We start from the raw sequence: 27,811 nt of genomic DNA on the forward strand, positions 1-27,811 counted from the left end.
TAGCCTCCCTTAGGCACCAGGCGCCCGCCCTTCCTTCCTTCCTTCCTTCCTTCCTTCCTTCCTTCCTTCCTTCCTTCCTTCCTTCCTCCCTCCCTCCCTCCCTCCCTCCCTCCCTTTTTTTTTTTTTTTTTGTTTATTTATTTTTGAGAGAGAGAGCACCCGCAGGGGAGGGGAAGAGAGAGTGGGAGACACAGGGTCTGAAGCAGGCTTTGCGCCGACATCAGTGAGCCCGATGCAGGGCTCGAACGCATGAACCACGAGTGCATGGCGGGAGCCAAAGTCGATGCTCAACCAACTGAGCCACCCAGGTGCCCCAGGAGCCCTTTCTAATGGAAGCCACAGTCCCCCTCTCTCACTCAGGGAGGGGTACAGAAGTAAGTGCAGCTACACAGGAAAACTGCAGAGATTTCCGGAAGCCTAGCCATCACCTCCCAGGGCGTCACGGACCAAGGTTAGGACCCCTGCAGTTAAAGCAACAGCTAATTAATTATAGCAGATGAAACAGGAACAGGACAGGGAGCTCCCACAAAACGACATCTGTATGTTTTAACGGAAGACGGTGTCTATACCGAACTTAAGATCCCACGCTTTCAGAGCCAAAGCCAAGCATATTTAGCAGAAGCACTACAGACACTTCGCCTAAGAAACCAAGTGGGTCCAGAAAAATTACCAAGGCCACCACCCCACCCCCTGCCCATGCCCCAACGTCGTTTCCTGTTCCTGGAGCGCTGAGTCCCAAGTTCATCTCTGGCGGCGGCGGGGGGGGAGGGGGGGGGGGAAGGGGGCGAGGGGCGAGGGGGGAGGGGGGCTGGGGACTGCAAAGGTAAGTGTCCCCCGAGCAGGCAGGCACCGCACAGTCATGGCGTCTGGGGCAGCTGCAGGTAACTTCTCAAAGATGAATGAACGTCCGGACACTTGAGTCAGACAGACTAGGGTCCCGCCTCCACTCTGCCACTTAAGACCTGGGTTTCTCTTCCGGTGTGCCCTGAGCCGCCCAGCTCCCGGGGTCCCGACCAGGGCTGCGTGAGGTGGCGCATGGAAGGAAGGGAGCTTGGGCCTGGCACAGAGAATGCGCCTAGTAAATGAGGCAATCTACTTAAGAAATATTCCCAGTATCAGGACAGCCCCTCTGTACCCAGGGAGTTCTATCCCGGAAAGGACAGTTTCTTTTATAAATCTGAATCCTAGACTAATGCAGACTTACAATGAGTGCTTATTATGTGAAACAGTAACACAGTTCTAGAAGTCAAAAACCGTACAAAAGGTGACACCCAGAGGCACGTCACCTCTCCCCACGCACCCCCCCCCCCCAGTGTCTTGCTGCAGGTTGAGCCTTCCTGTGCGTCTCCCCTTAGAGACAAGCAGATGACGGTTACTTTATATGCTCCTTTCTTACAAACAAGGAAGCGGATTAAGAATACTCCCGCACTTTGCTTTTTTGCTCCTAACAACATGCCCTAGAAACCGCGTCGTAGGAGCCACAGAGGTCTTTCTTGTTCTTTCTCAAAGATGGAGACAGAAATGGGGTGGCTCCATTGTGTGGCCATATCACAGTTTACTCGGCCACTCTGCTCTGCCCAGGTTATTTCCAGTGTTCCGCAATTGCAAACAGGCTGCAATTAAGGCGTCTGCGGACATGTGCGCTCACACTGTAGGAGGTGTGTGTTGCGGGTATATTCCCAGGGCAGTGCCGCTGGGTCAGAAGGTGCACGTACACACGGCTTTATGAGACGTTGCAGAAGTCCCTCCGAAAGGGCTGCGCCACTCTGCACTCCCGCCAGCAGGGTACGATGGTGTGCGTTTCCTTACGGGCTCACCAATGTGAGAATGTGTTGTTTCGCCTTCTAACTCCTGCAGATCTGGAAGTGAGACTTGGTGCCTCTGAGTGGTTTTGATTTGCATGTCTCGAATTACCGCTAAGGTTGAACATCTCTTCATATGTTTAAGTACCATTTTTATATCTTTTTTTTGGGGGGGGGGCATGAATTGTCTTTTGTTCCCCTTTATTTTCTATCCCACTTTTGGTCTTTTTTCCCTCTAAGATTTAAAAAATGACCTTAGAAGGGCACCTGGGTGGCTCTGTCGGCTAAGTGTCCGACTCTTGATTTTGGCTCAGGTGATGATCTTAAAGTTTGGGAGTTCAAGCCCCAGGCTGGGCTCCATGCTGATAGCACGGAGCCTGCTTGGGATTCTCTCTCTCCCTCTCTCTCCGCCATTCCCCCTGCTCACGTGCCTGCTCTCTCTCAAAATAAACAAACTTAAAAATAAACATAAACATAAAAAATTCCCTTAAGGATATTAGCTCTGTATCGGTGATATATGTCGCAAATATTTTCTCCCAGACTATCAGTTGCCTTCTGACTTTATTACGGTGTTTTTGGCCACCTACAAGTTTTTCCCTTTTTATGAACAACGCCCTATCAACTTGAGATGCCACCTTTATCATATGCTAAATGTGCTAAATCTTCATATGTACTTGAGTCTACTTCAAGCCCATTTTATTCTATTAGCCTGATTGTCTACCTATAAGCCAAATACCACACAGTTTCAGTTACAGAAGCTTTAGAGTATGTTTCAATGCCCAACAGACCAGTTTTTTGTTCTGTTTTATTTTGGGTTTTCTGGCGTCTTCCTACCCTTTCTTACATGTTTCTTTTCCATATGAACTTTAATATCAACCGAAAAAAAATCTTTTAATGATTGCATTCAGTTCATTCACATTTCTTGTTATGACTGATACCTACGGACTCAACTTGGTCACACGGTTGAATGGTTATCATGGGTGCTATATTTTCAACGCTTCTTTCTCTGAGCGATGTTTTGTTGGCTCACTCAGTTATTGATTGACTCACTGTATTCAGGAAGGCTTGTATTTTTCTTCTCTTACCTTTGTACTTATCCCTTTTAATGCCTTTAGACTCCCGTTTTCTTAGATAGCATTTTAGCATCTCGTTTGTCAATTTTTAATGGGGTCCTTTCATGTTCATCTATCGCACACACAAATACAGTCCTGCATTGACAACTGAACACATCACATGCTCACTGTCGGTCCTTCGGCTCAGGCTCCCCAGCTCAGCTCTTGGTTGGATGAAGCTCACCCTCCGGGAGATTCCACAGGATAGGCTGGCAGGTACAGAATTCTCATATGTTCAAATGGTTCTTCCTGGCTTCACTACTTAAAAGACACATGTATCCTTCATTCACACTTTGAAAATGCCGCTCCATGACCGCCTTGCTTTATATATTGTTTTGGAGACATCTGATGCCAGTCTAATTCTTTTGCCTTGTAAGTTATTGGATTTTTTTGTTTGTTGGTGTTTTTTTTGCTTGGAAGCTTTGAGGATTTTTTTCTCTATCTTTGAAGTCTGACAGCATTACTAGAATGTTTCTTAGACTTGATTGTTGCTGGTCAATTTCCCAAGTGTCCAGAGAGCCCTTTCAATGTGCACATTCAGCCCTTCTTTAAGTTAAAATTTTTCTAACAGTCTTCCATATTAAGACTATTTGTTCCATTCTTTCATTTTCTCTTCTCCACAGACTAATTATATACATGTTGTTTCTTTGCCTCTGTCTGGCTTCAACCACTTTCCCTCTGACCCTTTCTTACTTCTTTGTCTTAGTTTCATTCTCTCGGTTTCCCCACCTTTCCTCAATGTTCTCTAGCAAATTTCATTGGAGTATCTTTGTCCTTGAATATCTTGAAATTCAGTCTTAATTTCTGAGACGGTTTTATCATCTTCCAAGTTTCCCAGAGTATAATAAATCCTTTTCACTTCTTCATAACCTTTTCATTTCATTTCTGTTCTTAATTTCTGAATTTCTGATTCAAGGACTTTCAAAAAAGTCTCCCCAAATGCTTGGGGAGTACCGTGTTAGACAGTTTTCTTCTGCTTTGTGGTGTTTGTTTCCTTGATGGGGGGCCTGGGGGCATGTCTTCAGTTGAGGTGTTTATTCATTGAACATTTTATTACGAAAAATTTCAAATATCTAAATAGTCAAAAGAACCGTGGAATGAACATCCATATTCCCACGAGCTAGGTTCTGTGATTGTTACCACTTTGTTCTACTTGCTGTATCACACATCCATCTATCTCTCTACTTACCATCTTCTTTTCTTTTTTTTATTAAAAAAATTTTTTTTTAACGTTTATTCGCCTTTGAGACAGAGACAGAGAGAGCATGAATGGGGGAGGGTCAGAGAGAGAGGGAGACACAGAATCCGAGGCAGGCTCCAGGCTCTGAGCTGTCGGCACAGAGCCCGACGTGGGGCTCGAACTCACAGACCGTGAGATCATGACCTGAGCTGAAGTTGGACACTTAACTGACTGAGCCGCCCAGGTGCCCCCCATCTTATTTTCTTGATGCATCTGAAAGTTGCAGTCGTTGGTAACTTCAACCCTAAACACTCAGGCAAGCATATCCTTAAGGAGAGTTTAATATTTATTTAAAAGAAATTTTTCTGAGGGGCACCCAGGTGGCTCAGTCAGTTAAGTGTCTGACTTTTGATTTTGGCTCAGGTCATGATCTCACGGTTTGTGGGTTCGAGCCCCTCACTGGGCTCTGCGCTGACAGCGCTGGGATTCTCTCTCTGCCCTTCCCCGGCTCATGTTCTCTCTCTCAGAATAACAAACATTAAAAAAATAATGAAATCAAAATTCTGAGGCAAAATCTGCCTGTAATAAAATTGCGTACGCCTTTGTGGACCACTCTCTGAATTTTGAAAAGTGTGAACGGCCACCGTAAACCACATCTCTATCAAAATACAGAGCACCTGTACCACCACAGAACGTTCCTTCATGCCCTTCCCAGTCAATGCCTGCCCCATCCCTCCCAGGGCAAATCCTATCCCGATTCTGTCCGCCTTAGTCTTGGCCTGTTCTATAACTTCATGTAATGCAACCACACGGTATGTCCTCTTCCGTGCGAGGCCATCCACGATCTTCCTGGTTGTGAGCAGGGTCAGACACAAACAGGGATTGCTTGGTAGCCGCCCAGATTAAAAAACCATCAAGATTTTGCCACACCTGCTTTATCTATCCCTCCTCTTTCTCTGTTGCCGTATTTTAAAGCATACCTCGTATATCACGCCATGTCAGCTCTAAATCCATCAGCATCCACCTTGGAAAACCACACCTTTTGTTTCCGGACCACGCGCTCGTCATCATACCTAACAAAATCACCCCACATTCCTTGGTATCATTTGAAATTCAGACCATCTTCAGATCATTGGGATTGCTTCAAAAAATGTTTTGCCGCTGGTCTGTTCGAATCGGGATCCAAACAGGGTCCACATTCCACATTTTGCTCTAAAGCCTTTAAGCGCTCCATCCTCCCTGTTGGTCCCCGTCACTGACTTTGTTGAAGAAACACAACTCACTGTCCTGTAGAATGTCCTGCACGCCTTTGCCTTGTGCTTTTTGCCTTTTTTTTTTTTTTTTAAACCTCAAAGTTTTCTATCGCTAATAGACTTCCATTCATGTCACTGCCATTGCAACAAATATTTCTGGAACCACTTTTCTGAGATTTAGTTTGAGATACTGTTTTTGAATATGCTTAATAACTGAATGTACTTCAAGTACCGGCCCTCAAACATTTTGGTCTCAGGACTTCTCTCTACACTCTTGAAAATTATTCAGGACGCCATGGAACTTCCGTTTCTGTGAGCCACGGTTACCAATGTTTACCATATTAACAATAAAACAAATGATTAAAGACTACCAGAGCCGGGACACGTGGGTGGCTCAGCCAAGTTAAACTGACAAGTCTGACTCCTGATTTTGGCTCAGGTCACGAACTCACGTGAGTTCAAGCCCCACATCGGGCTCCACGCGGACAGTGTGGAGCCTGCTTGGGATTCTCTGTCTCCCCCTCTCTCTGCCCCTCCCCTGCTCACTCTCTATCTCTTGCTCCCTCTCAAAATAAGTAAATAAATAAATAAACGTTAAAAAATTATATCCATAAAAAATAAAGACTATCGGAGCCAATCAATTGGTCTCAGCATGACGACATCATCTTATGTTGTAGAGGTTCTGGAAAACTCCACCGTGAATGTGTGAATAAACAAGTAAAACAGGTGAGCAATGTGTCAGCATTGCCATAAAAACAGTTTGGACGTTGCAGACCTCCTGAAAGGGTCTCTAGGACCCTTGTTGCTAAACCATAATTTGAGACCGGCTGCCACAGAGAATGGATCTGATTTTTGGAGACAAATGTCTTTTGGAACCAGGTTTGGTAAAGCAATTTTGATGTATCCAAAATGAAGAACTATAAAAACAGATTTTTCTTATAAGTCTTATAAAATAGCATTAAAAAAAAAAAAACCCACAAGCATTTAACAAAGAATTCCAGTAATATTCTATGCTGTGACAAAAATGTGAAAACACGGGTAGAGTTCCCTAAACCGACCGTTGTCGCATCACAGACTTTAGCTCCAGATGGTCTTCAGACATCTCCAAGGTCAACCAAGGTCATTATCTAAGTCTTCGCACGTCTGGAAAAAATCTGTGTTGCTCCTTTGGAATTCCTGGAGGGATGTCAATTAGCACAGCCATTCAGGAAAACGCTTTGGCGTTTCCATGGGCAGTCACACGTCCGCACGCCCTACACCGGGCTTTCTCCGCTCTGACACTTTTCATTTGGGGCTGGACGGCCCCCCTTTGAGGTGGGGGGCTGTCCTGTTCGCTGGAAGACGTCTAGCATCAGGTCAGGGCTCTACCCACAGGATGCCAGTCACACCCGTCCCCTGAACTTGTGACTGTTAAAAATGTTTCTAGACCGTGCCAAATGTCCCTTGGGAGGCAAAAGTCACTCTGGCTGAGAACCACTGCCCTAAACCGAGCATTCAGCTCCTAGGAGTAGCTCCGGGAAAAGCTTGGGCCCATGGGTCCCAAGGAACACGAACAAGAATTGCAGAGCAGACTGTTCATGGTACAAACACAAAAACCAGAAGCGCATCAGTGACCACTGATCGAAAAATGGTTAACTAAATTAGTATGCTTTCATATAATGGAATATTTCATATTAGCAAAATGAATAAGCTATAGCTAAACCAACAATTTGAATCAAATTAAGTAAAAAAAAAAAAAAAATTAAGTCCCTGCAGACAACATATGATATCTTTTAAAAATAATTAAGTACAACAGGCCACATTAAAGAGTACACTAAGAATACACAGTACATGTTAAAGCTTCCCTCATAAAAGGCCAGGGAAGAGAATAATAAACAGGGGAGAGACAAGAGTTCCTTACAGGGCAGGGGACGGGAGGAGATACTCACAGGGTGTACAGATTGCAGATAAATTCTAGCTCTGGGGCTGGGTGGTAGGTTCACACATTAAAGAGATACGAAGGGGCCACGCCTGGATCAATGATGACAGTGTACCATGAATCAAGGATTGTGATCAATTCAGTTTTGCACACCTAACGTTAAAATAAAACTTAAAAGATCCCAGTCCCCCACACAGTCTGTGAGTCTGGTCTACCGCTCCTGTGGTCTCACCTCCTCTGCTGGCGCCCAGCCCTCCGGGCACCCTAGCCTCCTTGGTTTTATCTGAACACACCCACTGTCATCCAGCTAGGGTCTCTGGTACCTGTGCCGCCTCTCCCGGACCCAGCTCAGCACGTCACCCCACTTCCTGCAGGTGTCTACTCACAGAGGGCTTCCTGACCCCCAGCCCCACCCCTATGGCACCTCTGTTTCTCTCCAGCCCTGTTCCGCTTCTTTCCCCCTCAGCCTGATCGCCATCTGCCATCGTATTACACAACAACTGGCTGGTGTCCCATCCATTTTCCGTTCTCAACACAGGCTCCCTGAGTGCGGGGACTTGGGCGGTGCCGAACAGCACCCCCAACCATGTCTTTCTCTCCTGGTGCTCTGAGTATTTACTGAATAAGTGAATGGATGCTTTAGCAACCTAGCTCATAAAACAGTGTGATGCCAAAGCTGGGACTTACCGAACAGCCCGCCTTCGCTGGAACTCCAAGGGCTCCACGGGTTTAATACTGTTTCTCAAAACAGTGCCGCACAGATTACCTGAGGCTTGGGTGGGGCACCTGTGAAATGAGGTTCTTGGGCTCTATCCTGGAGCCGCAGAATCAGAATTTCTGTGCTGTCTGCCAGGGATGTGCACTTCTCCCAAACTACACTGGTGATTCCTGGGCTGACAAAAGTCTGAGGACTACTGAACCCAGTGGAGACGTCGAAGCCCAGGGGAGGTAAGCAGTTGAGCTGTTCAGCTGTTCAACAGTCTTTCCTACCGCAAGAGCTTCTGCTAGAGCAAAATGATATAATGTGCCTGAATGGTTTAAAAAAGATGTGTTGTTCAGGGGCACCTGGGTGGCTCAGTCGGTTAAGCGTCCGACTCGGCTCGGGTCATGATCTCACAGTCCGTGAGTTCGAGCCCCGCCTTGGGCTCTGTGCTGGCAGCTCGGAGCCTGGAGCCTGCTTCGGATTCTGTGTCTCCCTCTCTCTCTGCTCCTCCCCCACTCATGCTCTCTCTCTCTCTCTCTCTCTCTCTCTCTCTCTCAAAAATAAATAAACATTAAAAAAAAATTTTTTAAATAAAAACGTAAGTAAATAAGTAAAAAGATGTGTCGTTCAAATGCAAGGCATGAGTATGTTAAAAAATTAAAGGTTAGTTAACGTGTATTTAGAAAGATTGATAAATGAGTCTCATCCCTTGTAAATCATACGCTGTAAATAAAGAGTTACTTACAAATTAATCAAGGTATATTTCAAATATCATGGTTGAGGTTTCATCTTTTTCTTCTTTTCTACGTTTGTATACCTAGCGGATCAGTCAAAAATTGTAGATTAATATTTTAAATGCCAAAAGAAGCCAGCTGCTTGTTCTAGTCTCTGACTCAGTTAAGCTCTTACAATATTTTGACTGTTTGAAGAAAATTAATAATGGGATGTTAGGTGGTAGATTAACTGAAACTAAATATCAACATAGCTAGATTTATTTTTGGATGGCTGAGCTCATCCCTTCAAAGAACGGAAACAGGATTTATTATATCATGAGTTATGAACTTACACAACACCAAAACGGCCCCCTCCACCCCCCAACAGAGCAGAGAGCCAGCCACAGCATATTTAAAGATTATGTAAGAGGCTGAGAGTTTATGTTTCCCATCAGCTAGGACTTGGCATTTACAGGATACAGTCAATTACCTAAGGCTCACGAAGACGCCAGAAGTTAAGACAGTAATTGGAGTCAAACTAGTACCAATGCTCACTGCTTCTCCCTTGAGTAGAAGGTCCCCCCCTGCAGCCAATGCAAGCAAACTGATACATACAGAAAAGAAAGATGCTTTTATTGGTCACTCACGCATCTATTCAGCAAACACTCCCCGAGCACCCCACCTGTCCTGCCTTCCCTCCTCCAGCCCCACCTGATATGCACGCACTACCTGGGGGTCCACACGTGTGACTGGGTACGTCGAACACAGTGCCCAGGCGGAAGGCGATCGCTCCTGACGTTTCTGATGGGCTCTAGAGCCCCGATGCTTCCAGCCAACACAGAAAGGCTGGTTTCACTTCTGATGTGCCAAATTGACCCCAATCACCTTAAAAAGTGCCAATCCTATACTCTCCGGTTTCTCTTTTCCCCTTCTAGACTGTGAAGAAAACTTGATGATAGACCGTGGCTCCCCATTACAGATCTCTGTACATCTAAGGCACTTGGCTGCCTTTTAGCAGCGAATGCTTGGTGAAGGGGAAAACCCAAACGGGATCACCACACCTGCCTTTTGTCCACAGAATCCCCTGGAGGTCAATGACTTTATGCCGTTTTCCTGTGCGTGTGCACAAAAACATCGCCACCGCACCCCCCCGTACTCACACACCCAAACCGGAAGAGATCTGTAACAACAAGATCGGCACGACAGGCAATCACGGAAGAGAGGCCATTTAACTGGAGCTGTTTCTGGACCCCCCTTGTACGCCAGCGTGGGCACCGTGCCGCTGCGTCTTAGGACTCGAGTGGCCCTGAGGAGAGAGCGGTCTGCTCTACTGTTCGCAGTGCTCCCCTTCCTCCTCCAGACAGAGGCCAGCACTGGCTCCAGGCCTTGGGTCCAACATCCACATTTATGATGCTCAGGCGACTACTGTTTAGAAAGCACCACTGGAAACAACCCAAACACACACAGAGAGAAAGAATACAGCGTACATAGTGACAGAAGGGACTGCTACCTAGCAATGAAGACGGTCAAACTACCAGATCCAACCACCAACATGGATACGTCTCAGAAACCACACACACACACACACACACACACACACACACACACACACACACACACACAGGAAAGGAATACACGGTATGACACTATTTTTATAAAGTTCAGAATGCTTTAACCAAACTAATTTGTGCATTACCTAGGAATGCATGCCCACATGGTAAACTGCATTTAAAAAGGAAGAGAAGAGGAGGATTACCAGGATAGTGGTGACTCTGGATGGAGAGGCAGGGACTGGGGAGGGGCACACACTGGTTAGGCTCTGCTTCTCAAACCGACTGGGGAGCGCTTGGGCTTATCCCTACGCTTTAGAACTGGCATACACGTTACACACATTCGTTTGTATGTATCAAATTACAGAATAAAAAACCCTTCAGAAGAAATGATCAGCTCAACGCCTGGCGACCCAAGCCTTACCTGCCACCATCAGGAGCTATAAGCGATGGGAGGAGAAAGGCACCCGGAGACTTGGGAGTGGCGTCCTGGCTGTGGGGCCCAGGAGAACCTCCTGTCCCCGGCTTCCTCACTTGTGACAAGAAAACCAAGTGGACACTGACCTTCCCGGCCCTGCCTCTCTCTCCCTGGGGAATCGTCGCCTCCGGCCCGCACAGTTCCCTGGGGTCATCACGGGAGGGGGAGCGACCGCAGGGAAGCCTGGCCGGAGTGCTCGCCCAGGGTGCAGGAGCACAGGCATGGGATGCAAGGCTGGGGACACCGAAGCATCTGGGCCAGAGGGTCCTCAGAGGACCATCATCCTGCTCTGGACACCCCCGGGACACCCTGGTGTCTGTCCCTCCTGGCAGATCAGCTCTACCTTCGCGTGTGGGAGCATCCGGCATCATTAGAAAGCAAACAAAAACAAAAGCGAACCCTTTTCCTGCCTGAGGGAATCAGACCGGGTTTCTGTCGACTGCACTCAAGGAAGTCTGGCCGACTCAGGAGGACATGTCATTTTATACAAAGGCACCGGGGCACTTCGGGCCTTGGCCGAGGAAGGGAAGAGGAGAGGTCACCAGAGACAGCTCGTGTGCGTCCTGTTCACCGGCCGAGAGCATCTTGCCCTGTCAGCCTCGCTCACCTCCCAAAGCTTTCCAGCACAAGCTGTACATCAGATGCACACACCCCATTCCAGACGAATCTCCAGGAAAACCACGCTTTCAACTCTCGCCTGGCCCTCCCGCCCACGCTGCAGGTCCCACGCGTTCTCTGCGGAAGACACAGGAGCGGCTGAACGGCAAGGGCACTGGGGGAGCCGCCGGCCTCGCTCCTGTGCCGGGTGGGAACCCCCTTCGTCTCAGAGAGGGCGTCCGTGCAGCAGCAGCAAATGGCCTGGAGGCCTGCAATCTAATAAAACGCCATCTTGTAAAAGCAAAAACCAAGTAAGATAATTACGTTAGAAGTGTGACTCGCCACCCAGCAATGGGATTCCGAACCACATCCCTCACTGCCCTTCCTATCAAGACGCACCGCCTTCTGTGAATTCCTGTGTCACCTCGGGAAGGTAACAGCGAGCTGGCTGGATGCGCATCGTACTCCGAATGAGCCACGCCTGGGGATAAAAATGTGCACATGAAACCAGGTGTAAAACGGGGTTCTTCCCCTGCACCGAGCCCCTAACTCTCTCATCGGCCTGTTGAAACGGCAGCCCCATGGGAAAGCAGATGGGGCTGACGGGGCATTGGAAATAAAAGCCGCTTTCTCGGGTGGAAGTAACTCTAATATCCCAGACTTGTTTGCCTGTGATCCTGTTCTCTCTGTCCATCCCCCTCGATGCCAAATCCCTGCCTCCATCACGAAATGAAAGCTCAATGGCCCAGAGATAATTTGAACAAACCTATTTCACTGGGGACATTCTCATTTTTATCTTCATTAACTCCGTGGTCCCTGTCAAGTATGCTGAAAGCAGGATTTATGCTTTAGCTGCTGGGTGGAGAGGATCTTAAAATTTAGACAATTTGTACATTTAACTGAGGCAGAAGATATTACAGGTTTTGTAGACAGATACAAACTGCTTTCTTTTTCTAGTAAAAGAAAACCGTTATCACCTCAATCACTGTATTTTTTAACTGAAAGAATTTTATAGTACGATACCCTGGTGAAGTTCACTAATTTTTTCTCACAAACGAAACAACACGCATTTATTTCATAAGCCCACATCTCTTAAGAGAAAAAAACACACGCGCGCACACACACACACACGCGCGCGCACACACACACACACGCGCACACACACACACGCACACACAGTAAGCCTGTTCTCAGGTGAATGGCTAGAGTGAACAGTGGCTCATCCTGGGTGACTGGCTCTTTATAAAAATCTGCAAAAGTCGAAAAGCTAACGTATGGGGAGTTCACACGAGGCCCCAGAGCAGCAGCAACTGACAAGACACGAAAAACACTCCATCCTGAATCCCATCTCCCTGATGCCCACAAAACACCATCACTCTGATTCAATTAATTCTACTTTTTTTTTTTTAATGTTGATTTACTTACTTTAGAGAAACAGAGAGAGGGAGAGAGAATGAGCAGAGGAGGGGCAGAGAGAGAGGATCTTGAGCAGACTCCTCGCTCAGCACAGAGCTGGACAGCGGGCTCGATCTCCTGACTGTGGGATCGTGACCTGAGCCGAAATCAAGAGTCGGATGCTCAGCCGACTGAGCCACCCAGGTGCCCTAATTCTGCTTTCTGTAAAATGTGGTGGCTCCTCAAAACCTGTGTTCAGAGAAGGGTTCTTCAAGCACCCGTCATCACACAGACGATTAGGAGAGCTCCACATCACTGAGGTCTCTGTCTTTCTAATTAAATACAACTCAGCATTTGTGTTCTGGTCTATTTCCCGAGCACACGGGTCTTTGGTGAATTCAAGAGGACACAAACATCGGTGGTGCAGTTATGAGGCATACGTGCTCAGAGCAACTCGAAATCAGAAACGCCCAAATTAGAAACCATCAGCGGTAAGGTCTCAGAACACATTTTTCAAATACATAATGGATTTTAGAAGTGATTTTCCACAGAACCTGGTTCTGTTTTAAGGTGGTGTTTTCCCGAGCAGGCTCCAATAGCTGGGCATTTCTCTAGTCTTTGGACAACATGAAACAGATTCACCAAAACATCACGGACTGACTCACAGGTGACATGGTCCTTCAGGATATTTCCTCTCTGGTTAATACTTAGATGGGCTCATGGTCCTTCAGGATGTTTCCTCTCTGGTTAATACTTAGATGGGCTCTGCAATTTCATTCAAAAGCAAAGTTTCAATGTGCAAAATTTCTAAACTACAGAATGCCAGTGAACAGAGATATGCCACTCACCATCAAACTGGGATTCAACCTCATTTTCTAGATCCTACGACACAGAACCAGAGACCTAACCTTGAGGCCAGTCTTCTTCTGCGTGGCCCTACGGATAGGTCCGGTAGAACTTACCAGAAGCATTGCTGATGTTCCATTGGGCCTGGATAAGTGGATGGACATTTCAGGAAACATCCTGTCGATGCGGCTGATCACATCATCAACATACCTACGTGGGAAAAAGAAATGCACACGTATGAACTGGAAACTCAGTCAAAGAAACGCACATCTACGAGGTACTAAAGACTTCTCGCTTCCATTTGCTAATCAGTGCAATAGAGTCAAGGAGGCAAATGGCATTTACAAGTTCTTTTTACCAAAAGTACTACTCCCTTGTTCCTCCTTGTGCCTTTCAGGGCCAACCAGTTCTCAGCGAATTCTTCTGGCATTTACCTCTGTATTTCCACGTGACACATTTTTAATGCCAGTTCTGGCTTTTTCATTTCATTTTTTTTTAAGTTTTTATTTAAATTCTAGTTAGTTAACGTACGGCGTAATGTTCGTTTCGGGTGTACAATATAGTGATTCGACACTTCCATGCATCACCCGGTGCTCATCACGACAAGTGTGCTCCCTAATCCCCGTCACCTGTTTAACCCATCCCCCCACCCAGCCTCCCCACTGGTCACTATCCGTTTGTTCGCTACAGAGTTAAGGGTCTGTTTCTTGGTTTGCCTCTCACTCTTGTTTTCTTTTTTAACCCCCTTTGCTCATTCGTTTTGTTTCTTAAATTCCACATGAGTGAAATCATATAATATTTGTCTTTCTCTGACTGATTTATTTCACTCAGCATAATACTCTCCAGCCCCACCCATGTCATTGCAAATGGCAAGATTTCATTCTTTTTATGGCTGGGTAATATTCCACTGTGTATGTATATACACCACTTATATAACTTATTCTTAATCCATTCATCAACGGAGAGACGCTCAGGCTGTTTCCATAATTGGGCTACTGTAAATACTGCTGCTATAAACATTGGGAGGCATGTATACTTTGAATTAGCATTACTGAATTCTTTAGGTAAATACCCAGTAGTGCGATTGCTGGATCATCGGGTAGTTCCGTATTTAATTTTTTGAGCCACCTCCATACCGTTTTCCACAGTGTCTCCACCAGTCTGCATTTCCATCAACAGTGCAAGACGGTTCCCCTTTCTCCACATCCTCGCCAAACTTGTTGTTTCTTGTCTTGTTGATTTTAACCATTCTGACAGGTGTGAGGGGGATACCGCACCGATTTGCATTTCTCTGATGGTAAGTCATGTTGAGCATTTTTTCATGTGTCTGTTGGCCACCTGTAAGTCTTCTTTGGAAAAATGTCTATTTATGCCTTCTGCCCATTTTTAAATTGGATTATTCCTTTTTGAAGTGTTGAGTTTTGTAAGTTCTTTGTAGATTTTGGATACTAACCCTTTATCAGATATGTCACTTGCAAATATCTTCTCCCATTCTGCCTTTCAGTTTTGTTGATTTTTTTTTTTTTCACTGTGCAGAAGCTCTTTATCTTGATGTAGTCCCAATAGTTTACTTTTGCTTTCCTTTGCTTCAGGAGGCCTATCTAGAAAAAAGTTGTTACGGCCAATGTCAGAGAAGTTACTGACTGCTTTTTTCAAGGACGTTTATGGTTTCAGGTCTCACATTTAGGCCTTTAATCCATTTTGAATTTATTTTTGGGTATGGCGAAAGAGAATGGTCCAGTTTCATTCTCTTGAATGTAGCTGTCCAGTTTTCCCAACACCATTTGTGGAAGAGACTCTTTCCTACTGGATATTTTTTCCTGCTTTGTCGAAGACTGCTTATATAGTTACAGGTTCATTTCTGGATTCCTATGCTGTCCCACCGGTCTGCATGCCTAGTTTTGTACCAGCACCATACTGTTTTGATGACTACTGCTCCGTAATATGACTTGAAGTCTGCAATTGTGATGCGTCCAGCTTTGCTTTTCGTTTTCAAGACTGCTTTGGCTCTTTGGGGTCTTTTGTGTTTCCAGACACAGTTTAGGATTGTTTGTTCTACTTCTGTGAAAAACGCTGTCGGTATTTTGATAGGGGATTGATTAAATGTGGACCGTTTGGGGTGGTACTGACATTCTAACAATATCTGTCCTTCCAATCCATGAGCACGGAATGTCTTTCCATTTCTTTGTGTCCTCCTCAATTTCTTTCATCATTGGCTTGTAGTTTTCAGAGTCCAAGCTTTCACCTTTTTGGTTATCTTCACTCCTGGGTATCTTACTCTTTCTGGTGCAATTGTGAATGGGACGGAATCCTTAATTTCTCTTTCTGCTGCTCTGTTATTGGTGTACTGAAGTTCAACAGATTTCTGTATGCTGATTTTGTAACTTGAGACTTTACTAATTTATCAGTTCTAGCAGTTTTTTGGTGGTCTTTTGGGATTTCTATATACAGTATCATGTCATCTGCAAATAGTGAAAGTTTTTTCTTCCTTGCCAATCTGGATGCCTTTTACTTATGTTGTCTGATTGCTGTGGCTAGGATGCGTTTTCATTTTAACGTGTGACCTCGTGACTTTCTTCCCTAGGAGATCAGAATTTAGCTCTGTCACCACGCTGGCCGCTGGGCTCCAACACGGAAGCCCCTCCTTCTGCCTTCTAGTCCAGAAACGGCAGCAGTCTCCTGTCACTGTTCGTCTCTAGCAGCCTCGCCGTCCCGTTTGGCTTCTCACTTCAATCGCCTGAATAACTAATTCCCTGTATCAAATTCTCTCTGTTTTAAATACCCGAGTTCCTGTTTTCCTGGTTGGTTCTAATTAATTCAAGTTCACATCGTAATTTTTGCTTAAATCAGTATTTTATATGTACATTCTAAAATCTCTTTATATATTTTAAGTAGCTGAGCCACACGTGGCTCGTGAGTACATTTATTTACTTGTACGACTTTCTGTTTTGCTTTAATTTTCACTTGGTTAGTTTTCTATGTCTACTGCAATTTTATCCCGGAACTCTCTGACTCTAAAACTTCTCTCACTACAGCCAGACATATCAGGCAATCTGTCAGTTCCATTTTTCCTGGAGACATTCCTCTGCAAGAGTCTTCTCCTCTCCTAGCCCAAATGGAACTTAACCCTCTTACGGTTTAATAATCGTTGACTTTCATAATCACTGACATCAAGTACTTAGCATGGTACCTGGCACATATTAAGGACTCGAAAATTACAAATACTCTTATTGGTACATCACGGGCCTGCTCTGCAAAATGCTTCTCTTAGCAAGATGAACTCTCCCCTCCAGTGGACTCTCCCCTCCGGTGGAACTCTCCCCTCCGTGCCAACCCACAGTATCAGCAGAGCTGGGTCTGGCTTACATCCTTTGAGGATAAAATCATACCAATGTTTGTGCTCACCACCAATCACACTGGATACAAAGGGGATGTATAATACAATAGCTGAGATGCAAAACTATCTATTAAGGATTCTGCATTGGATTTCATATCCATTGGATATGACAAATTAAATTACACGTCCATTAGATCAGGGACATATAAAAGCTACATTCTCTTGGGGGAAGAGGGAGATTAACTCTCCACTCACAATGTGGAAAGATTTTAGTTCAAAACCGGGGGCTCACGAAAGATAGACGACATTAAGCCATTTGTTAAAAAGGGAACACCAATGGGGGCGCCTGGGTGGCTCAGTCAGTTAAGCGTCCGACTTCGGCTCAGATCGAGATCTCATGGGTTGTGGGTTCAGGTCCCGCATGAGGCTCTGCACTGACTGACTCTCTCTCTCTCTGCCCCTCCCCAACTTGCGCTGCTCTTGCTCTCAAAACAAATAAATAAACTTAAAAAAAAACAAGTGAACACCAATGTATCAGTTATGAAAGTTGGGGAGTAACGGTACTGATGAACCTATCAGGTTTCCTTAGAGAATACCCTGCACAGTTTCAGACTTGGAGCTGAAGAAGGGAGAAAAAACCAAGGGGGCCCAGTGGTAAACAACAAGGATAGTAAGCAGACTGGACCAGAGAAGTGCGAGAAGAGAGGGTGCAGACGTCTAGGAACTCAGTACCCAACAGCCCTCTCCCACCTCTGGAAAGGACCAGAAGATGAGGGCAAGGCCTTAAAAAGTGAACTGGCTCAGAGACAACAAGAGGTATTTCTTAAAAGTGAGGCCCCATTCTGTTCCTTTTTTTTTTTTTTAAGATTTTATTTTTTTAAAGTAATCTCTACACCCAATGTGGGGGTCGAACTCACGACCCCAAAGGATCAAGAGTTGCATGTTCTACCGACGCAGCTAGCCATGGGCCTTCCCCCCATATTCCGCCGATTTAAAATGGGCGAGGAAACAACCTTTCCTGGATGGTAAGGAACAGACTAAGACACTGCACATCATCTCCCACAGCCCCCCTCTAGATTAACAGCTTCATGATACAACCTTGGCTCTAAGCCACAAATAGGTAAAAAGAGGAAGAAAGGAGGAAGCTAACTCATGTTTCATCACTGCCTGATGCCTGATGTTGAAACGGCAGAAGACACCTGGCAAACTTCATGTCAAAAGTCTACACCAAGACACTGGAAACATTTCTGCATTTACATACTTCTCGAAATCTGTGTGCGTAGTCTAAACCCAATTATTTCAGACTCAGCAGGAAGCAAAAATCCACTGTCCTGTGTGATTGGAGGTCATTACTAAGTATATGCTAATGGAGAGGGGGGTGGGCAGTGTCTTTGGAACCAATCCTCAATCAATAACCATCATAGCTCTGGACAGAAGAATGCAAATGAGTATATGAGACATCAGTACAAAGGTAACATCATAATTTGCTCTCCCTTGTACCTTTCACCTTGAAGGTTTCAAGACGCTTTCTGGAAGACTTGTCTCTTTAGGCTAGAGAAATAGGGGACGAATAGGTCACGTGATGATGCCAGAAACCAAGTTCAGCGTGTGGATTTCCAGGATCCCACGCCAACTACCTGGCTGTGCTTGCTTTTAGTGAGGGCCAGAGTTCTACACAGGCAGACGACAAATGTCCCCTGCCATTTCTGGATTCCCTTATGCGGGAGACCTGTCAACTCAGGAAGGTAGCGAGGTGTGGGGCAGCATTTTTGGTGTCCTCCCCAAGCAGTGATCTCAGATAAAGCTCAGCAAACTCAATCCAAAGATTTTAGTAGGAGTCAAAAACGAACCTCAAGGAGACTGTTTTTCACTCGCACGCCTAACATAAAGGAGATGCAAATTTTCTTTTCACAGGTGACATTATGTGTTTGCCAAAAAGAGAGAGAAAGTCAGCTGCGTTTTTAACTGAGGAAAACAATGTCTAAATCCTAGAAGCAAAAATCAAAACATTTCATTTTCAGATACACCCAACCTTTAAGACGCAAATCCGCCGCTAGTAACTTGACAGAAATAAGGAAAGCTAGGAACGTCAAATTAAAAAGCTAGAGACAAAATGTCGCTTTCCTCCCGCCGTGGGTGGGGGTCGGCATGGGGGGGGGGGGTGGTCCTCGTCGCGCTGCCGTGAGCCCATCAGCGTCTGCGCAGAGCTCGGCGACACGTCGTGCCCCCCTTTGAGTGCAGGGCTGAGGACAGGTAGGAACAGCGTGCTCTCCTCCTACACGTCCACCATATGCTCCACTCCGTTCTGTGGCAGGATCAAGTTCCTTTAATTTCTACCTTCGGAATATAGGCAAACAAGCGGTAACGCAGCAGTGGGGACTAGTTTACAGTTGAGCAGACGCGGCGCGGAAAGACATTAATTTAGTGCCAAATTGAGCAGTGAGTCACAATTTGCACATATCTGTCAACCTGTTAACGGGGTAATAACTTGGAAAGATTGCTGTTCCTGTTTACACGACAGAGGCCTTTCGAAATGCAGAGCTGCCTGAAGCTCTCCTCCCAAAGCACTCGGCCGATGAGCTGGCTTACAGTCCAAGAATCGGGCTAGAAACACGGACGCCTAGAAATCACAGGTTCACATCAAGGTGTGATTCAGAACTTCAGTATTTTCAGGCAGAAAGTTAACTTTTCAGCAATTAGAGAATCCGGTCTCCCTGCTCTGCCCTCCAGTTCCAGTCAGACTCTCGACGGTTTCCGATCCCATTCTTCCCAGTGCGATCCAAGCCATTCTTCCCAAAGTTTCCAAAGGCTTCTTTGGGACCAAGCTTCATGCCCAACCACTTCAACATCTCTGCAGCATCAGAAATGATCACGCCATTCTCAGACTTCTAACGTTAACTTCTGAAGCCCCATAAGCCTTGTTCTTTCTGTCTTCAAGTAGCTTGGCCCGCTCCTTTCAGTGTCCTTCATCAGAGAATTCTAGAACACCGGGCACCCAGAGGGCCTCTCATCGGAGGCCGCGTCAGTCTAGGGATGAGCAGCATCTCCGAGAGGTGGTCTGCACAAATGCCCCGTACCGCCCCTCCCCAGGGAGCCCCGGACCGCTGGTCCACCACCCCTCTGCGGCCTCGTGGCATCACACACAAATACCGCCTCCAAAACCGAAAGGCTTTCTACAAACACAGAAAAGACGATCAGGCTCTCCAATTTCTTCTCTCCGTGTCTCGTGATCTTCCTGGGTCACAGAACCCTCCAGGAAGGCTCTGAAAACGAAAACACACGGTCTGCACATTTTACACACGACCATCTACAGTTCTCCGGCAGCCATGATGAGAGGGCAAGGTTAGCTTCGTCTGTTTGCTTGCGTTTGAACTACTGCCTCTCACTGTCGCTTAGTCTTTCCGACAGAGTCAAGGACCTACTTCTATGACCTGAGAGGTCATCTGGAAAAGTGACCATTTCTGCCCTCCAAAGCCACATCACCCAGAAGCTCCTTGCTTGTACCAAGAAAGAGGTCCCCGCTCTCTGCATCGCTGCTTAAGGCACGGCTAGGTGGCGAACTGAAGTCTCAAGTCGTAAGGGGGCCAAGGAGGCCGGCGTTCCGGCTGCTGCTACCGCGCCAGCCTCGGCTGGCCTCCTCCTTCCACAACCCTGAGCAGGCTTGCACTACCTTGCACGCCGCCTTCTCTGCCCAGAAGGGTCTTCTCACAACTGCTTCTGTCCCCACGTCCAGGTCGGTCCAGCTCACGTGTCAAGTCTTTGACGCCTTCTCAGGGAGCCTTCCCTGACCGTCCTTCAGCCCATATGGGTCCGTGAACCCCACCTAACTTCTTACGGCGCTTTGAACTCTCTTTGTCGCTCTCGTCCCGCTTGTAATCGAGTACCTTTTCTAGTGATTATCTGCTTAATGTCTAGCTCCCCAAAAGGATTCTCTGAGGGGTGGTACGGCCGCTTTATTCCATGCTGAATCCCAGCACCTCGCCACGCTGCCTGGTACCCTCGAGACGCTCCCTAAGTACTTGCGGAATGAGCAGGCAGGACCTTAAAAGTAAGCCATGGAGACCCAGACTCGGCAGTTACGAAACACCCAAAATGCAAAGTTCTCTGCAGATGAAGACTGGAGGTGCTGGGGAGTTCATTACAGTAGCCACCAAAGGTGTCTAACAACAGCAACGGGAGTGCTCCACAAACAAACCTCAAAGAAAGGAGGAGAGATTCTTCAAAGTCTCCCGGCTTCATATGCAGCTACAAAACCCCTGCATCTGTTTTGGTAGCTTGACGCCTCTTAGAAGCAAAAGCCTTCTAAACGAATGTACTGCCTTACTGACATGCCCGTTTTAAAATGTTGCTTTTAATGAACTAATTAATTCTGCAAAAACATTAGTACAAAGATGTGCGCTACCAAACTGGGATTACAATACCAAAATGATTAGCAAAACAGAGTGTGGAAGACATTTCTAAAGATATCAGTTTCGCAAGACCTTAATTTTCTACTCCACACGTGAAAATGTATCGCGAACTATTTGTTATTAAAAGCCTTAAAATAATTTGCTGGACAGATGGCTTGGTTCTCTAAAGTCTGACCCCTCTTCAAAAGAAAAAAGAAAAAAAACCAAAAAACAAAAAACACAACCCCATCAACCTGGACTCCAGCCAGTGATCCCGTGTTAGTGAGATGTTTAGCAGCTCGAACCAGATTTAAATAGCATCTACCCCACACAGTGTGTACGACATGCTGTTCATTTTCTCCACCCATACAAAATCTGAAAGTTAGGCATGCATATATTAATAAACCACCTTTTCGGGGGAGAGGGTAATGCCCAGTAGCTATCACAAAGAGAACCATGTGCACAATCTGAAAACGGTTCCAGATTTTCCTCCACACCTGTCTAGAATGATAAGTCCGAGAGGACTGCCAGCGGGTGGAACAGAAGGGGGTTTGTTTAATTACTCCACGAGAGCGAGGCTGCCTGAGACTCAACAGTCAATCTGAATAGATGCTGAAGGCACAAGACGGTCCAGCTTCTCAGATTTGTAAGATATTTGCATCGCGTGTGTGAAAGACTTCTGGTTATCCTCTCGAGAAAATTGAACGTATTCTCTGAAATTTTTTTTTAATGTTTATTTATTTTTGAGACAGACAGAGACAGAGCATGAACGGGGGAGGGTCCGAGAGAGGGGGAGGCACAGAATCGGAAGCAGGCTCCAGGCTCCGAGCCGTCAGCACAGAGCCCGACGCGGGGCTCGAACTCACAGACCACGAGATCATGACCTGAGCCGAAGTCAGACGCTTAACCGACTGAGCCACGCAGGCGCCCCAAAAGTATTCTCTAAACTGTACGTGGAAAGGCAAGCCTGGATGTACCACAGATGGGAACAAGAGCATTTGCTTAGATGTCTACACCATCTTCCGCCACACTCCTTCGCCGTCCCTCCCTGCGATAAGGGCGCTATTACCCTCTTCCAAGGAGAGACACTCACCGCTCCAAAATCTCTTTGTGGAGACTCAACGCCTAAGCAGAAAGGGCCGTGGAGATTAGGAAGAGCTGCTTCCTGAGAACGAGACTGTGGCCAGGCCAGTGAAGAGGAAGGGAGCCTTCCCCCGTTCTCTCCTTAGCAGCTTAGGAGTTTTGAACTCCATGAGGACGCTACCTGAACAAATTTAGGAGAACCAGCTGGGCGAGCAGGCCGACGCTATCTTCCATTTCCTGAAGTTGAAACAAATGTACGGGCCCATCGCACACAGAAACACACAGGTGACCCTGCCCGCCTTCCTCCTTCCTGGCGGGGTCGTGAGTTCACAGGCGTGTATGATCTAGAATGCAGGGCACACACCACCCAGCGGAATCGGGCCCTCTGTGGGTGCCGGGCAGCTGGAGGGATGGCTCTGGCCTTTGCTCCCCGCTGGAGAGTCAGAGGAGCTCAGGAGGGCAGGCACTGCTGCCCCTGTGATCTCATTTGCAGGCTCGCCCGCTCTGGGAAGTAGGAAGGGGGAGTCCAAAACTCATTTGGTGAGTGACAGAAAGAAGGTGAGGCGACACGCCCAAGGGGACGGTACAGCCGAGGGGCGGAGCCGAGCCCGGAACCCACTCTGCTTCCCCACTCGAGGGCTTTCTCGAGCACCACAGGGCTTTCACCAGGTCTGCGAGGGTCCCGCAGAAAAAGGAGGTTTCGTTTGCTCATTCCCCTGACTTTTTATACAACCACAGAAAAATTGTAGTGGCATATTAATGACATAAAGCCAATTCATGATTTCCTTTCCTCCCAGTCGTCCCGTAACTATCCATTTGGCGCCGCAGTGAGGCAGGGACACAGGGACACAGCTCTTTACGGTGGATTCCATCCTCACGGGGCTTAGGTTTCACTTGCTCACGAGCCATTTTCCAGAAAAACAGGCCAACCGAGTTCCTTCCGCTCGCCTGTTGGGTTTCTGATTTTGCGCCTCTCAATTAATATGTGAAATTGGCACGTAACAGGGGCAAAATATTTGTTTGGCGGTTTGTTTTATATTAATGAAGAAAAATTTCTTCAGGTACCTGTGGGCCTCAGTTTTTCCTAAAACATTTCAACAACGTATTAAGCTTGGGAAAGAATTACAATTTCACTCATCATCTACCTCCTATACAAGCCCTTACATGTTACAGAAAGAGAGGAAAAAAAAACAACAAAAAACCAGCCCATCTTGAGCTTTCCAGAACACCAATTAGCAATAGTTACTAAATCAGTCATCTCTGGTCAGATCTGGGAAAATGACACTTGGGGCTCAGATGGGCAGTGATGCACGTGTGAGCGATTCGCACCGTGAGGAAGCACCCCTGGGCCTCCGACTTTCAACTAGGGAGCCGGTCGGGACAGACAAAGCATGCCGGGAGGCTACACCCGTTCCCAAATTCACAGAGCTCTCCTTCCCAGCCCTGGTTACACCTGAGGCCTGGTTTCCTAAATGCACAGTGGCCCGTTCAGATCTGGCACTTCTTGGCAATGCTTTAGCACGGCGACCGTGTCCCACTAATTCTGCATTCACTGCACACGTGCAGAACGAGATTTTGTTCCTACCTGACTTGTAACGTTCCCGAGAACATACACGGTAGATTTCACGGAGAGAAATGCCAAAGAGAACACTAACAATCACTAAACACTAACTTGTTCCAACCATAACAGTACATTAAGCAAATGCAGAAATGGCCAGAAACAGCCGACACATTTCAGGAAAACACAAAACTCTTTTTTCCCCCTCGTGGGACAAACATGTGTGTATGACACAAGTTTCTCTTCACTCATCAGGCCGTCACTCCTTGAGGAAGAGTCTGAGGCCCGCCCGTCTCCAACCCTGCAATGATTTTGCACTTACTACATACTTAATCAGCATTCTGTGGACTGGATTGGGGTAAGCAGACTGGATCAGGGCTAAATAAAAACTAAAGAGTAAGCAGAACCGTATTTTGTAATTGATCCTTTTACAAAACATAAAAACTTCTAAACCGGAAAATACTACCCACCAGGTTAGAGACACGCTGGGGTTGTTTCTTTCCGCCCCCCTTTTCTGACAGCGGCTGGGTTAGACGACGATACAAATGGAAAAGAACGGAAACAGAGGCAGAGCTGCCTGGGTAGGGTCTCTCGACTGGTGCTTCAGGGGAAATCCCCACATACTGTCACCGGGAGTGCTCCCTGCCTGACTCCTCGTCCCCAGTCTGACCCCCTCCAGCTCTCTGCTGACCCCAAGCCCTCAGCAGGAAAGTCTTCTCCCGGACCCCCAGTGAACAGAAGCCCGACGCCATCGCTCATGGTGTCCTTATTAGTACGTTTCACAATCCCTCCCACACATCCGGGGCACTGGCTGTTTAACGTGTGCCTTTCCCACCAGACGGAAAACTCCTTGAAGCGGGGGGCAGGGTCCAGCTTGCTGCTCCTTGCCGTCAGCCCCTGGCACCCTGCCCGGCTCACAGCAAGCTCTCCATGGACGCCCGCCTGCACAGAGACTCCTTCCAAGTGTCTGCAGCAGAGCACTGCCGGAGGCCGGGGCTCAGGAATCCCACGGCCCGACGCTCTCCGTGTCACTCTGCCCTTGTCTCAAACGAGTTACTTTAGCCTCCCTAAGCTTCGGCTTCCTCGTCTGTAACAGGAAGAAGAAAAGCACGATCTTCTCTGAATGGTCACTGGGAGAATTCAATGAGAATGGGATACACAGAGCACCCGGCGGGAAGTAAGCAGTTAGCAATATCGGCTGTTCCTTTTATATGTACGAATATTGCCTTTTTCTCCAAAAGAAAAAAAAAAAAAAAGTTAGGAAGCCCCCTGCCCTACGACCTTACACAGAGAGCACAGGGTGGAAGTAAGACCAAAAAGACACCCTCCCTTCCAGACCAGCCCTCTCTTCCACGGCGCTCCCTGCCCCGACCCGCTGAGCCCTGACAACAGGCTCCTTTCCCTCTGGCTTCTGGATGAGTTTGGTCGAAGGGAGGCACAGGCGACATGGAAGGAGAGTGTGGTGAGGGTATGTCCTCTGCCGGCACGGCCACTGGGAGCGGGTTCCATCCCTGGTCACCGCCCTGCTGACCGCTCTCCACACGGCTCCCTCTGCCTCTGGGTGCCTGTAGCCACATCCTTGGGGGAAGGACCAGCCTGAGGGACGGCACGCACTATCCCCTGCGGTTTCCCTGCACCTGCCCGCACCTTTGGTAACAGTCCTTTGGTAAAGTCTCCTCAAACTGGAAAATAGTCCCCTTGCGGGAGTTTCCTCCCAGGACCACAGAAGACCCTTCTCAAGTAAAACACAGGACATTAAGATACACCCTGCAATTCCCCCACTGGAATAAGAAAGGCGGTAAATTGAAGACTATTTAAGTTAATTGAGGGTAATAGTGAGAACGAAAAGTCTAAACTGGTAACAAGATAAAACTCTGCATACCCTCTGCTTCCTACTTAATTCAATCACTCATTCACCAACTATTTCCTGGAGTGTTTGAACTGCGGCTGCGGCTAGTTCTGAAATGCACAGCATTCCCGGGGCGCCTGGGTGGCTCAGTCGGTTGAGCATCCGACTTCAGCTCAGGTCATGATCTCGCGGTTCCTGAGTTCGAGCCCCGCGTCGGGCTCTGTGCTGACGGCTTGGAGCCCGGAGCCCGGAGCCCGCTTCGGATTCTGTGTCTCCCTCTCTCTCTGCCCCTCCCCCACTCATGCTCTATCAAAACTAAATAAAACATTAAAAAAAATTGAAATGTACAGCATTCCCACAGAATAAGGGAATCACAATGACAGGATCTGCCCCCTGAGAAAAAGCTACCCCTGCCTCTTCTGCTACTCCTTCCCTCTTTCCTCGTGAAGGAACCAGTGCCTCCCGGCCACAGGCAGACAGCATTTCCTCTTGGACCACTGCAAGTACTACTCTGTTTCTCCCCTCTCTCCAAGGTCACGGTCAAATTCACATTTGTCCCAGATCAACAGTTTCCACAGGGTGACGCGTATACTCACAAAGTGGTACGTGACGGATGTTAGGTGACACAGATGGGCAAACATTTATAATTTGAATATACACGCGTATATAGAAAAATATATAAAGAGCAAATAAAACCTGTGATTCCGTTTCTAGAATGAGGCTAAGTTTTCAAAATGAGTTTACGTAAAGAAAAATATTATGCAGGGGTGCCTGGCTGGCTCAGTCAGTTGAGCCTCCCACTTCGGCTCAGGTTGTGATCTCACGGTCTGTGAGTTCGAGCCCCGTGTTGGTCTCTGTGCTGACAGGTCAGAGCCTGGAGCCTGCTTCGGAGTCTGTGTCTCCCTCTCTCTATGCCCCTCCCCTGCTCATGCTCTCTCTCTCTCTCTCTCTAAAATAAATAAACATCATAAAAAAAATTTTTAAGAAGAAAAATACTATGCAAATGATAGAACAGCTGACCAAAGGTTATGGCAAAAATCCTAAAGGTGGCTTGTAAGTGACTGAGTTGAGAAACCCCCTTAAAGTAAAGCGGGTAATTAAACAGCTTGGTTCAAAAAGATCTTGCTTGTCTTTGTAAATTGTGTTTTTCCCATTCTAAATAAATTCACTTTCATATCTTAAAAAAACAAACAAACAAACAAAAAAAGGTATTTGCGCATGTACCTGGAGCTACTGAAGAGAGAGAAATGGGTAAGCATCCTAGGAGGGCCAGGGTGTTTAGGTCAGCAATACCATGAAGCAAGGGCTGCGGATGATCGATCGATCACCCTGGGAGCTGACTACACGGGAACATGTGCCTGGGAAGTGCAATCTGGGCATGGGAAGAGGGCCTCCATAGCAGAAAATAAAATGGCTTTCACATAGGCAGTACCACGTATGGCCACTGGCCCCCACACTCCTTTTGTCTTCTCCAAAAGGAGTTAAAAACTGTGCCAAGATCAATTTCTCCCCGTGGAGCCAAAGCTGGGATTCTACCTGAGACGCTTGCAGTGCCCTGAGCAAACTCTCAGAGGGCGCCCTCTACAGGTGCAGAGAGGCTTCACCAAACTACAAACGCTCAACGCTTCCTCCCCGAAGCTGAGAAATCTTGCGGCTGTCTTTTCAAATCCTCCACAGATTCTTCTACGTTGTAAATCAGAGGGGAAATAAAGTTAACCAGTTTGACCTCCTGCTCACCCATACTTCCACTGCCCCTCTGAGCCCTACCTACGTGTTCAGCCTCTATGGCACCCTAATCCAAGGAAAGTTTCCTCTGTCCAAGGAGAGGGGAAAACTTCAGGGGAATAAAGCCCATCATTTATAAACAAAAGGAAGGTCACAAGAATGATCTTAAAAACAAAGAAAGGAAAAGAATAAAAGCTCAGAAGGGTGACTTCATCCAGAAGGTATAACAAATCCTAAATGTGTGTGCTCCTAAAAGAGTCAATCACAGGCCTTTCTTAGTATTTTACTAGAACAAGCAGATAGAAAATCAGTAAGACAGAACTT

The 27,811-nt window shown here is 47.0% G+C and overlaps 1 protein-coding gene across 3 annotated transcripts in view; it reads right to left on the bottom strand.

Annotated features, from left to right (window-relative positions):
* Window positions 1-27,811, bottom strand: part of MED27 (mediator complex subunit 27) — a 199,516-nt gene that overhangs the window by 52,053 nt on the left and 119,652 nt on the right. For all 3 annotated transcript variants that reach the window (XM_007078840.3, XM_007078841.2, XM_042965190.1), the window contains exon 4: window positions 13,664-13,757. In XM_007078840.3, coding sequence (XP_007078902.1) covers window positions 13,664-13,757 — 94 coding nt within the window. The remainder of the gene's footprint in view (window positions 1-13,663; window positions 13,758-27,811) is intronic.

This window comes from Panthera tigris, chromosome D4 (assembly GCF_018350195.1).
Source record: "Panthera tigris isolate Pti1 chromosome D4, P.tigris_Pti1_mat1.1, whole genome shotgun sequence".
In the NCBI taxonomy this organism is placed as follows: domain Eukaryota; kingdom Metazoa; phylum Chordata; class Mammalia; order Carnivora; family Felidae; genus Panthera; species Panthera tigris.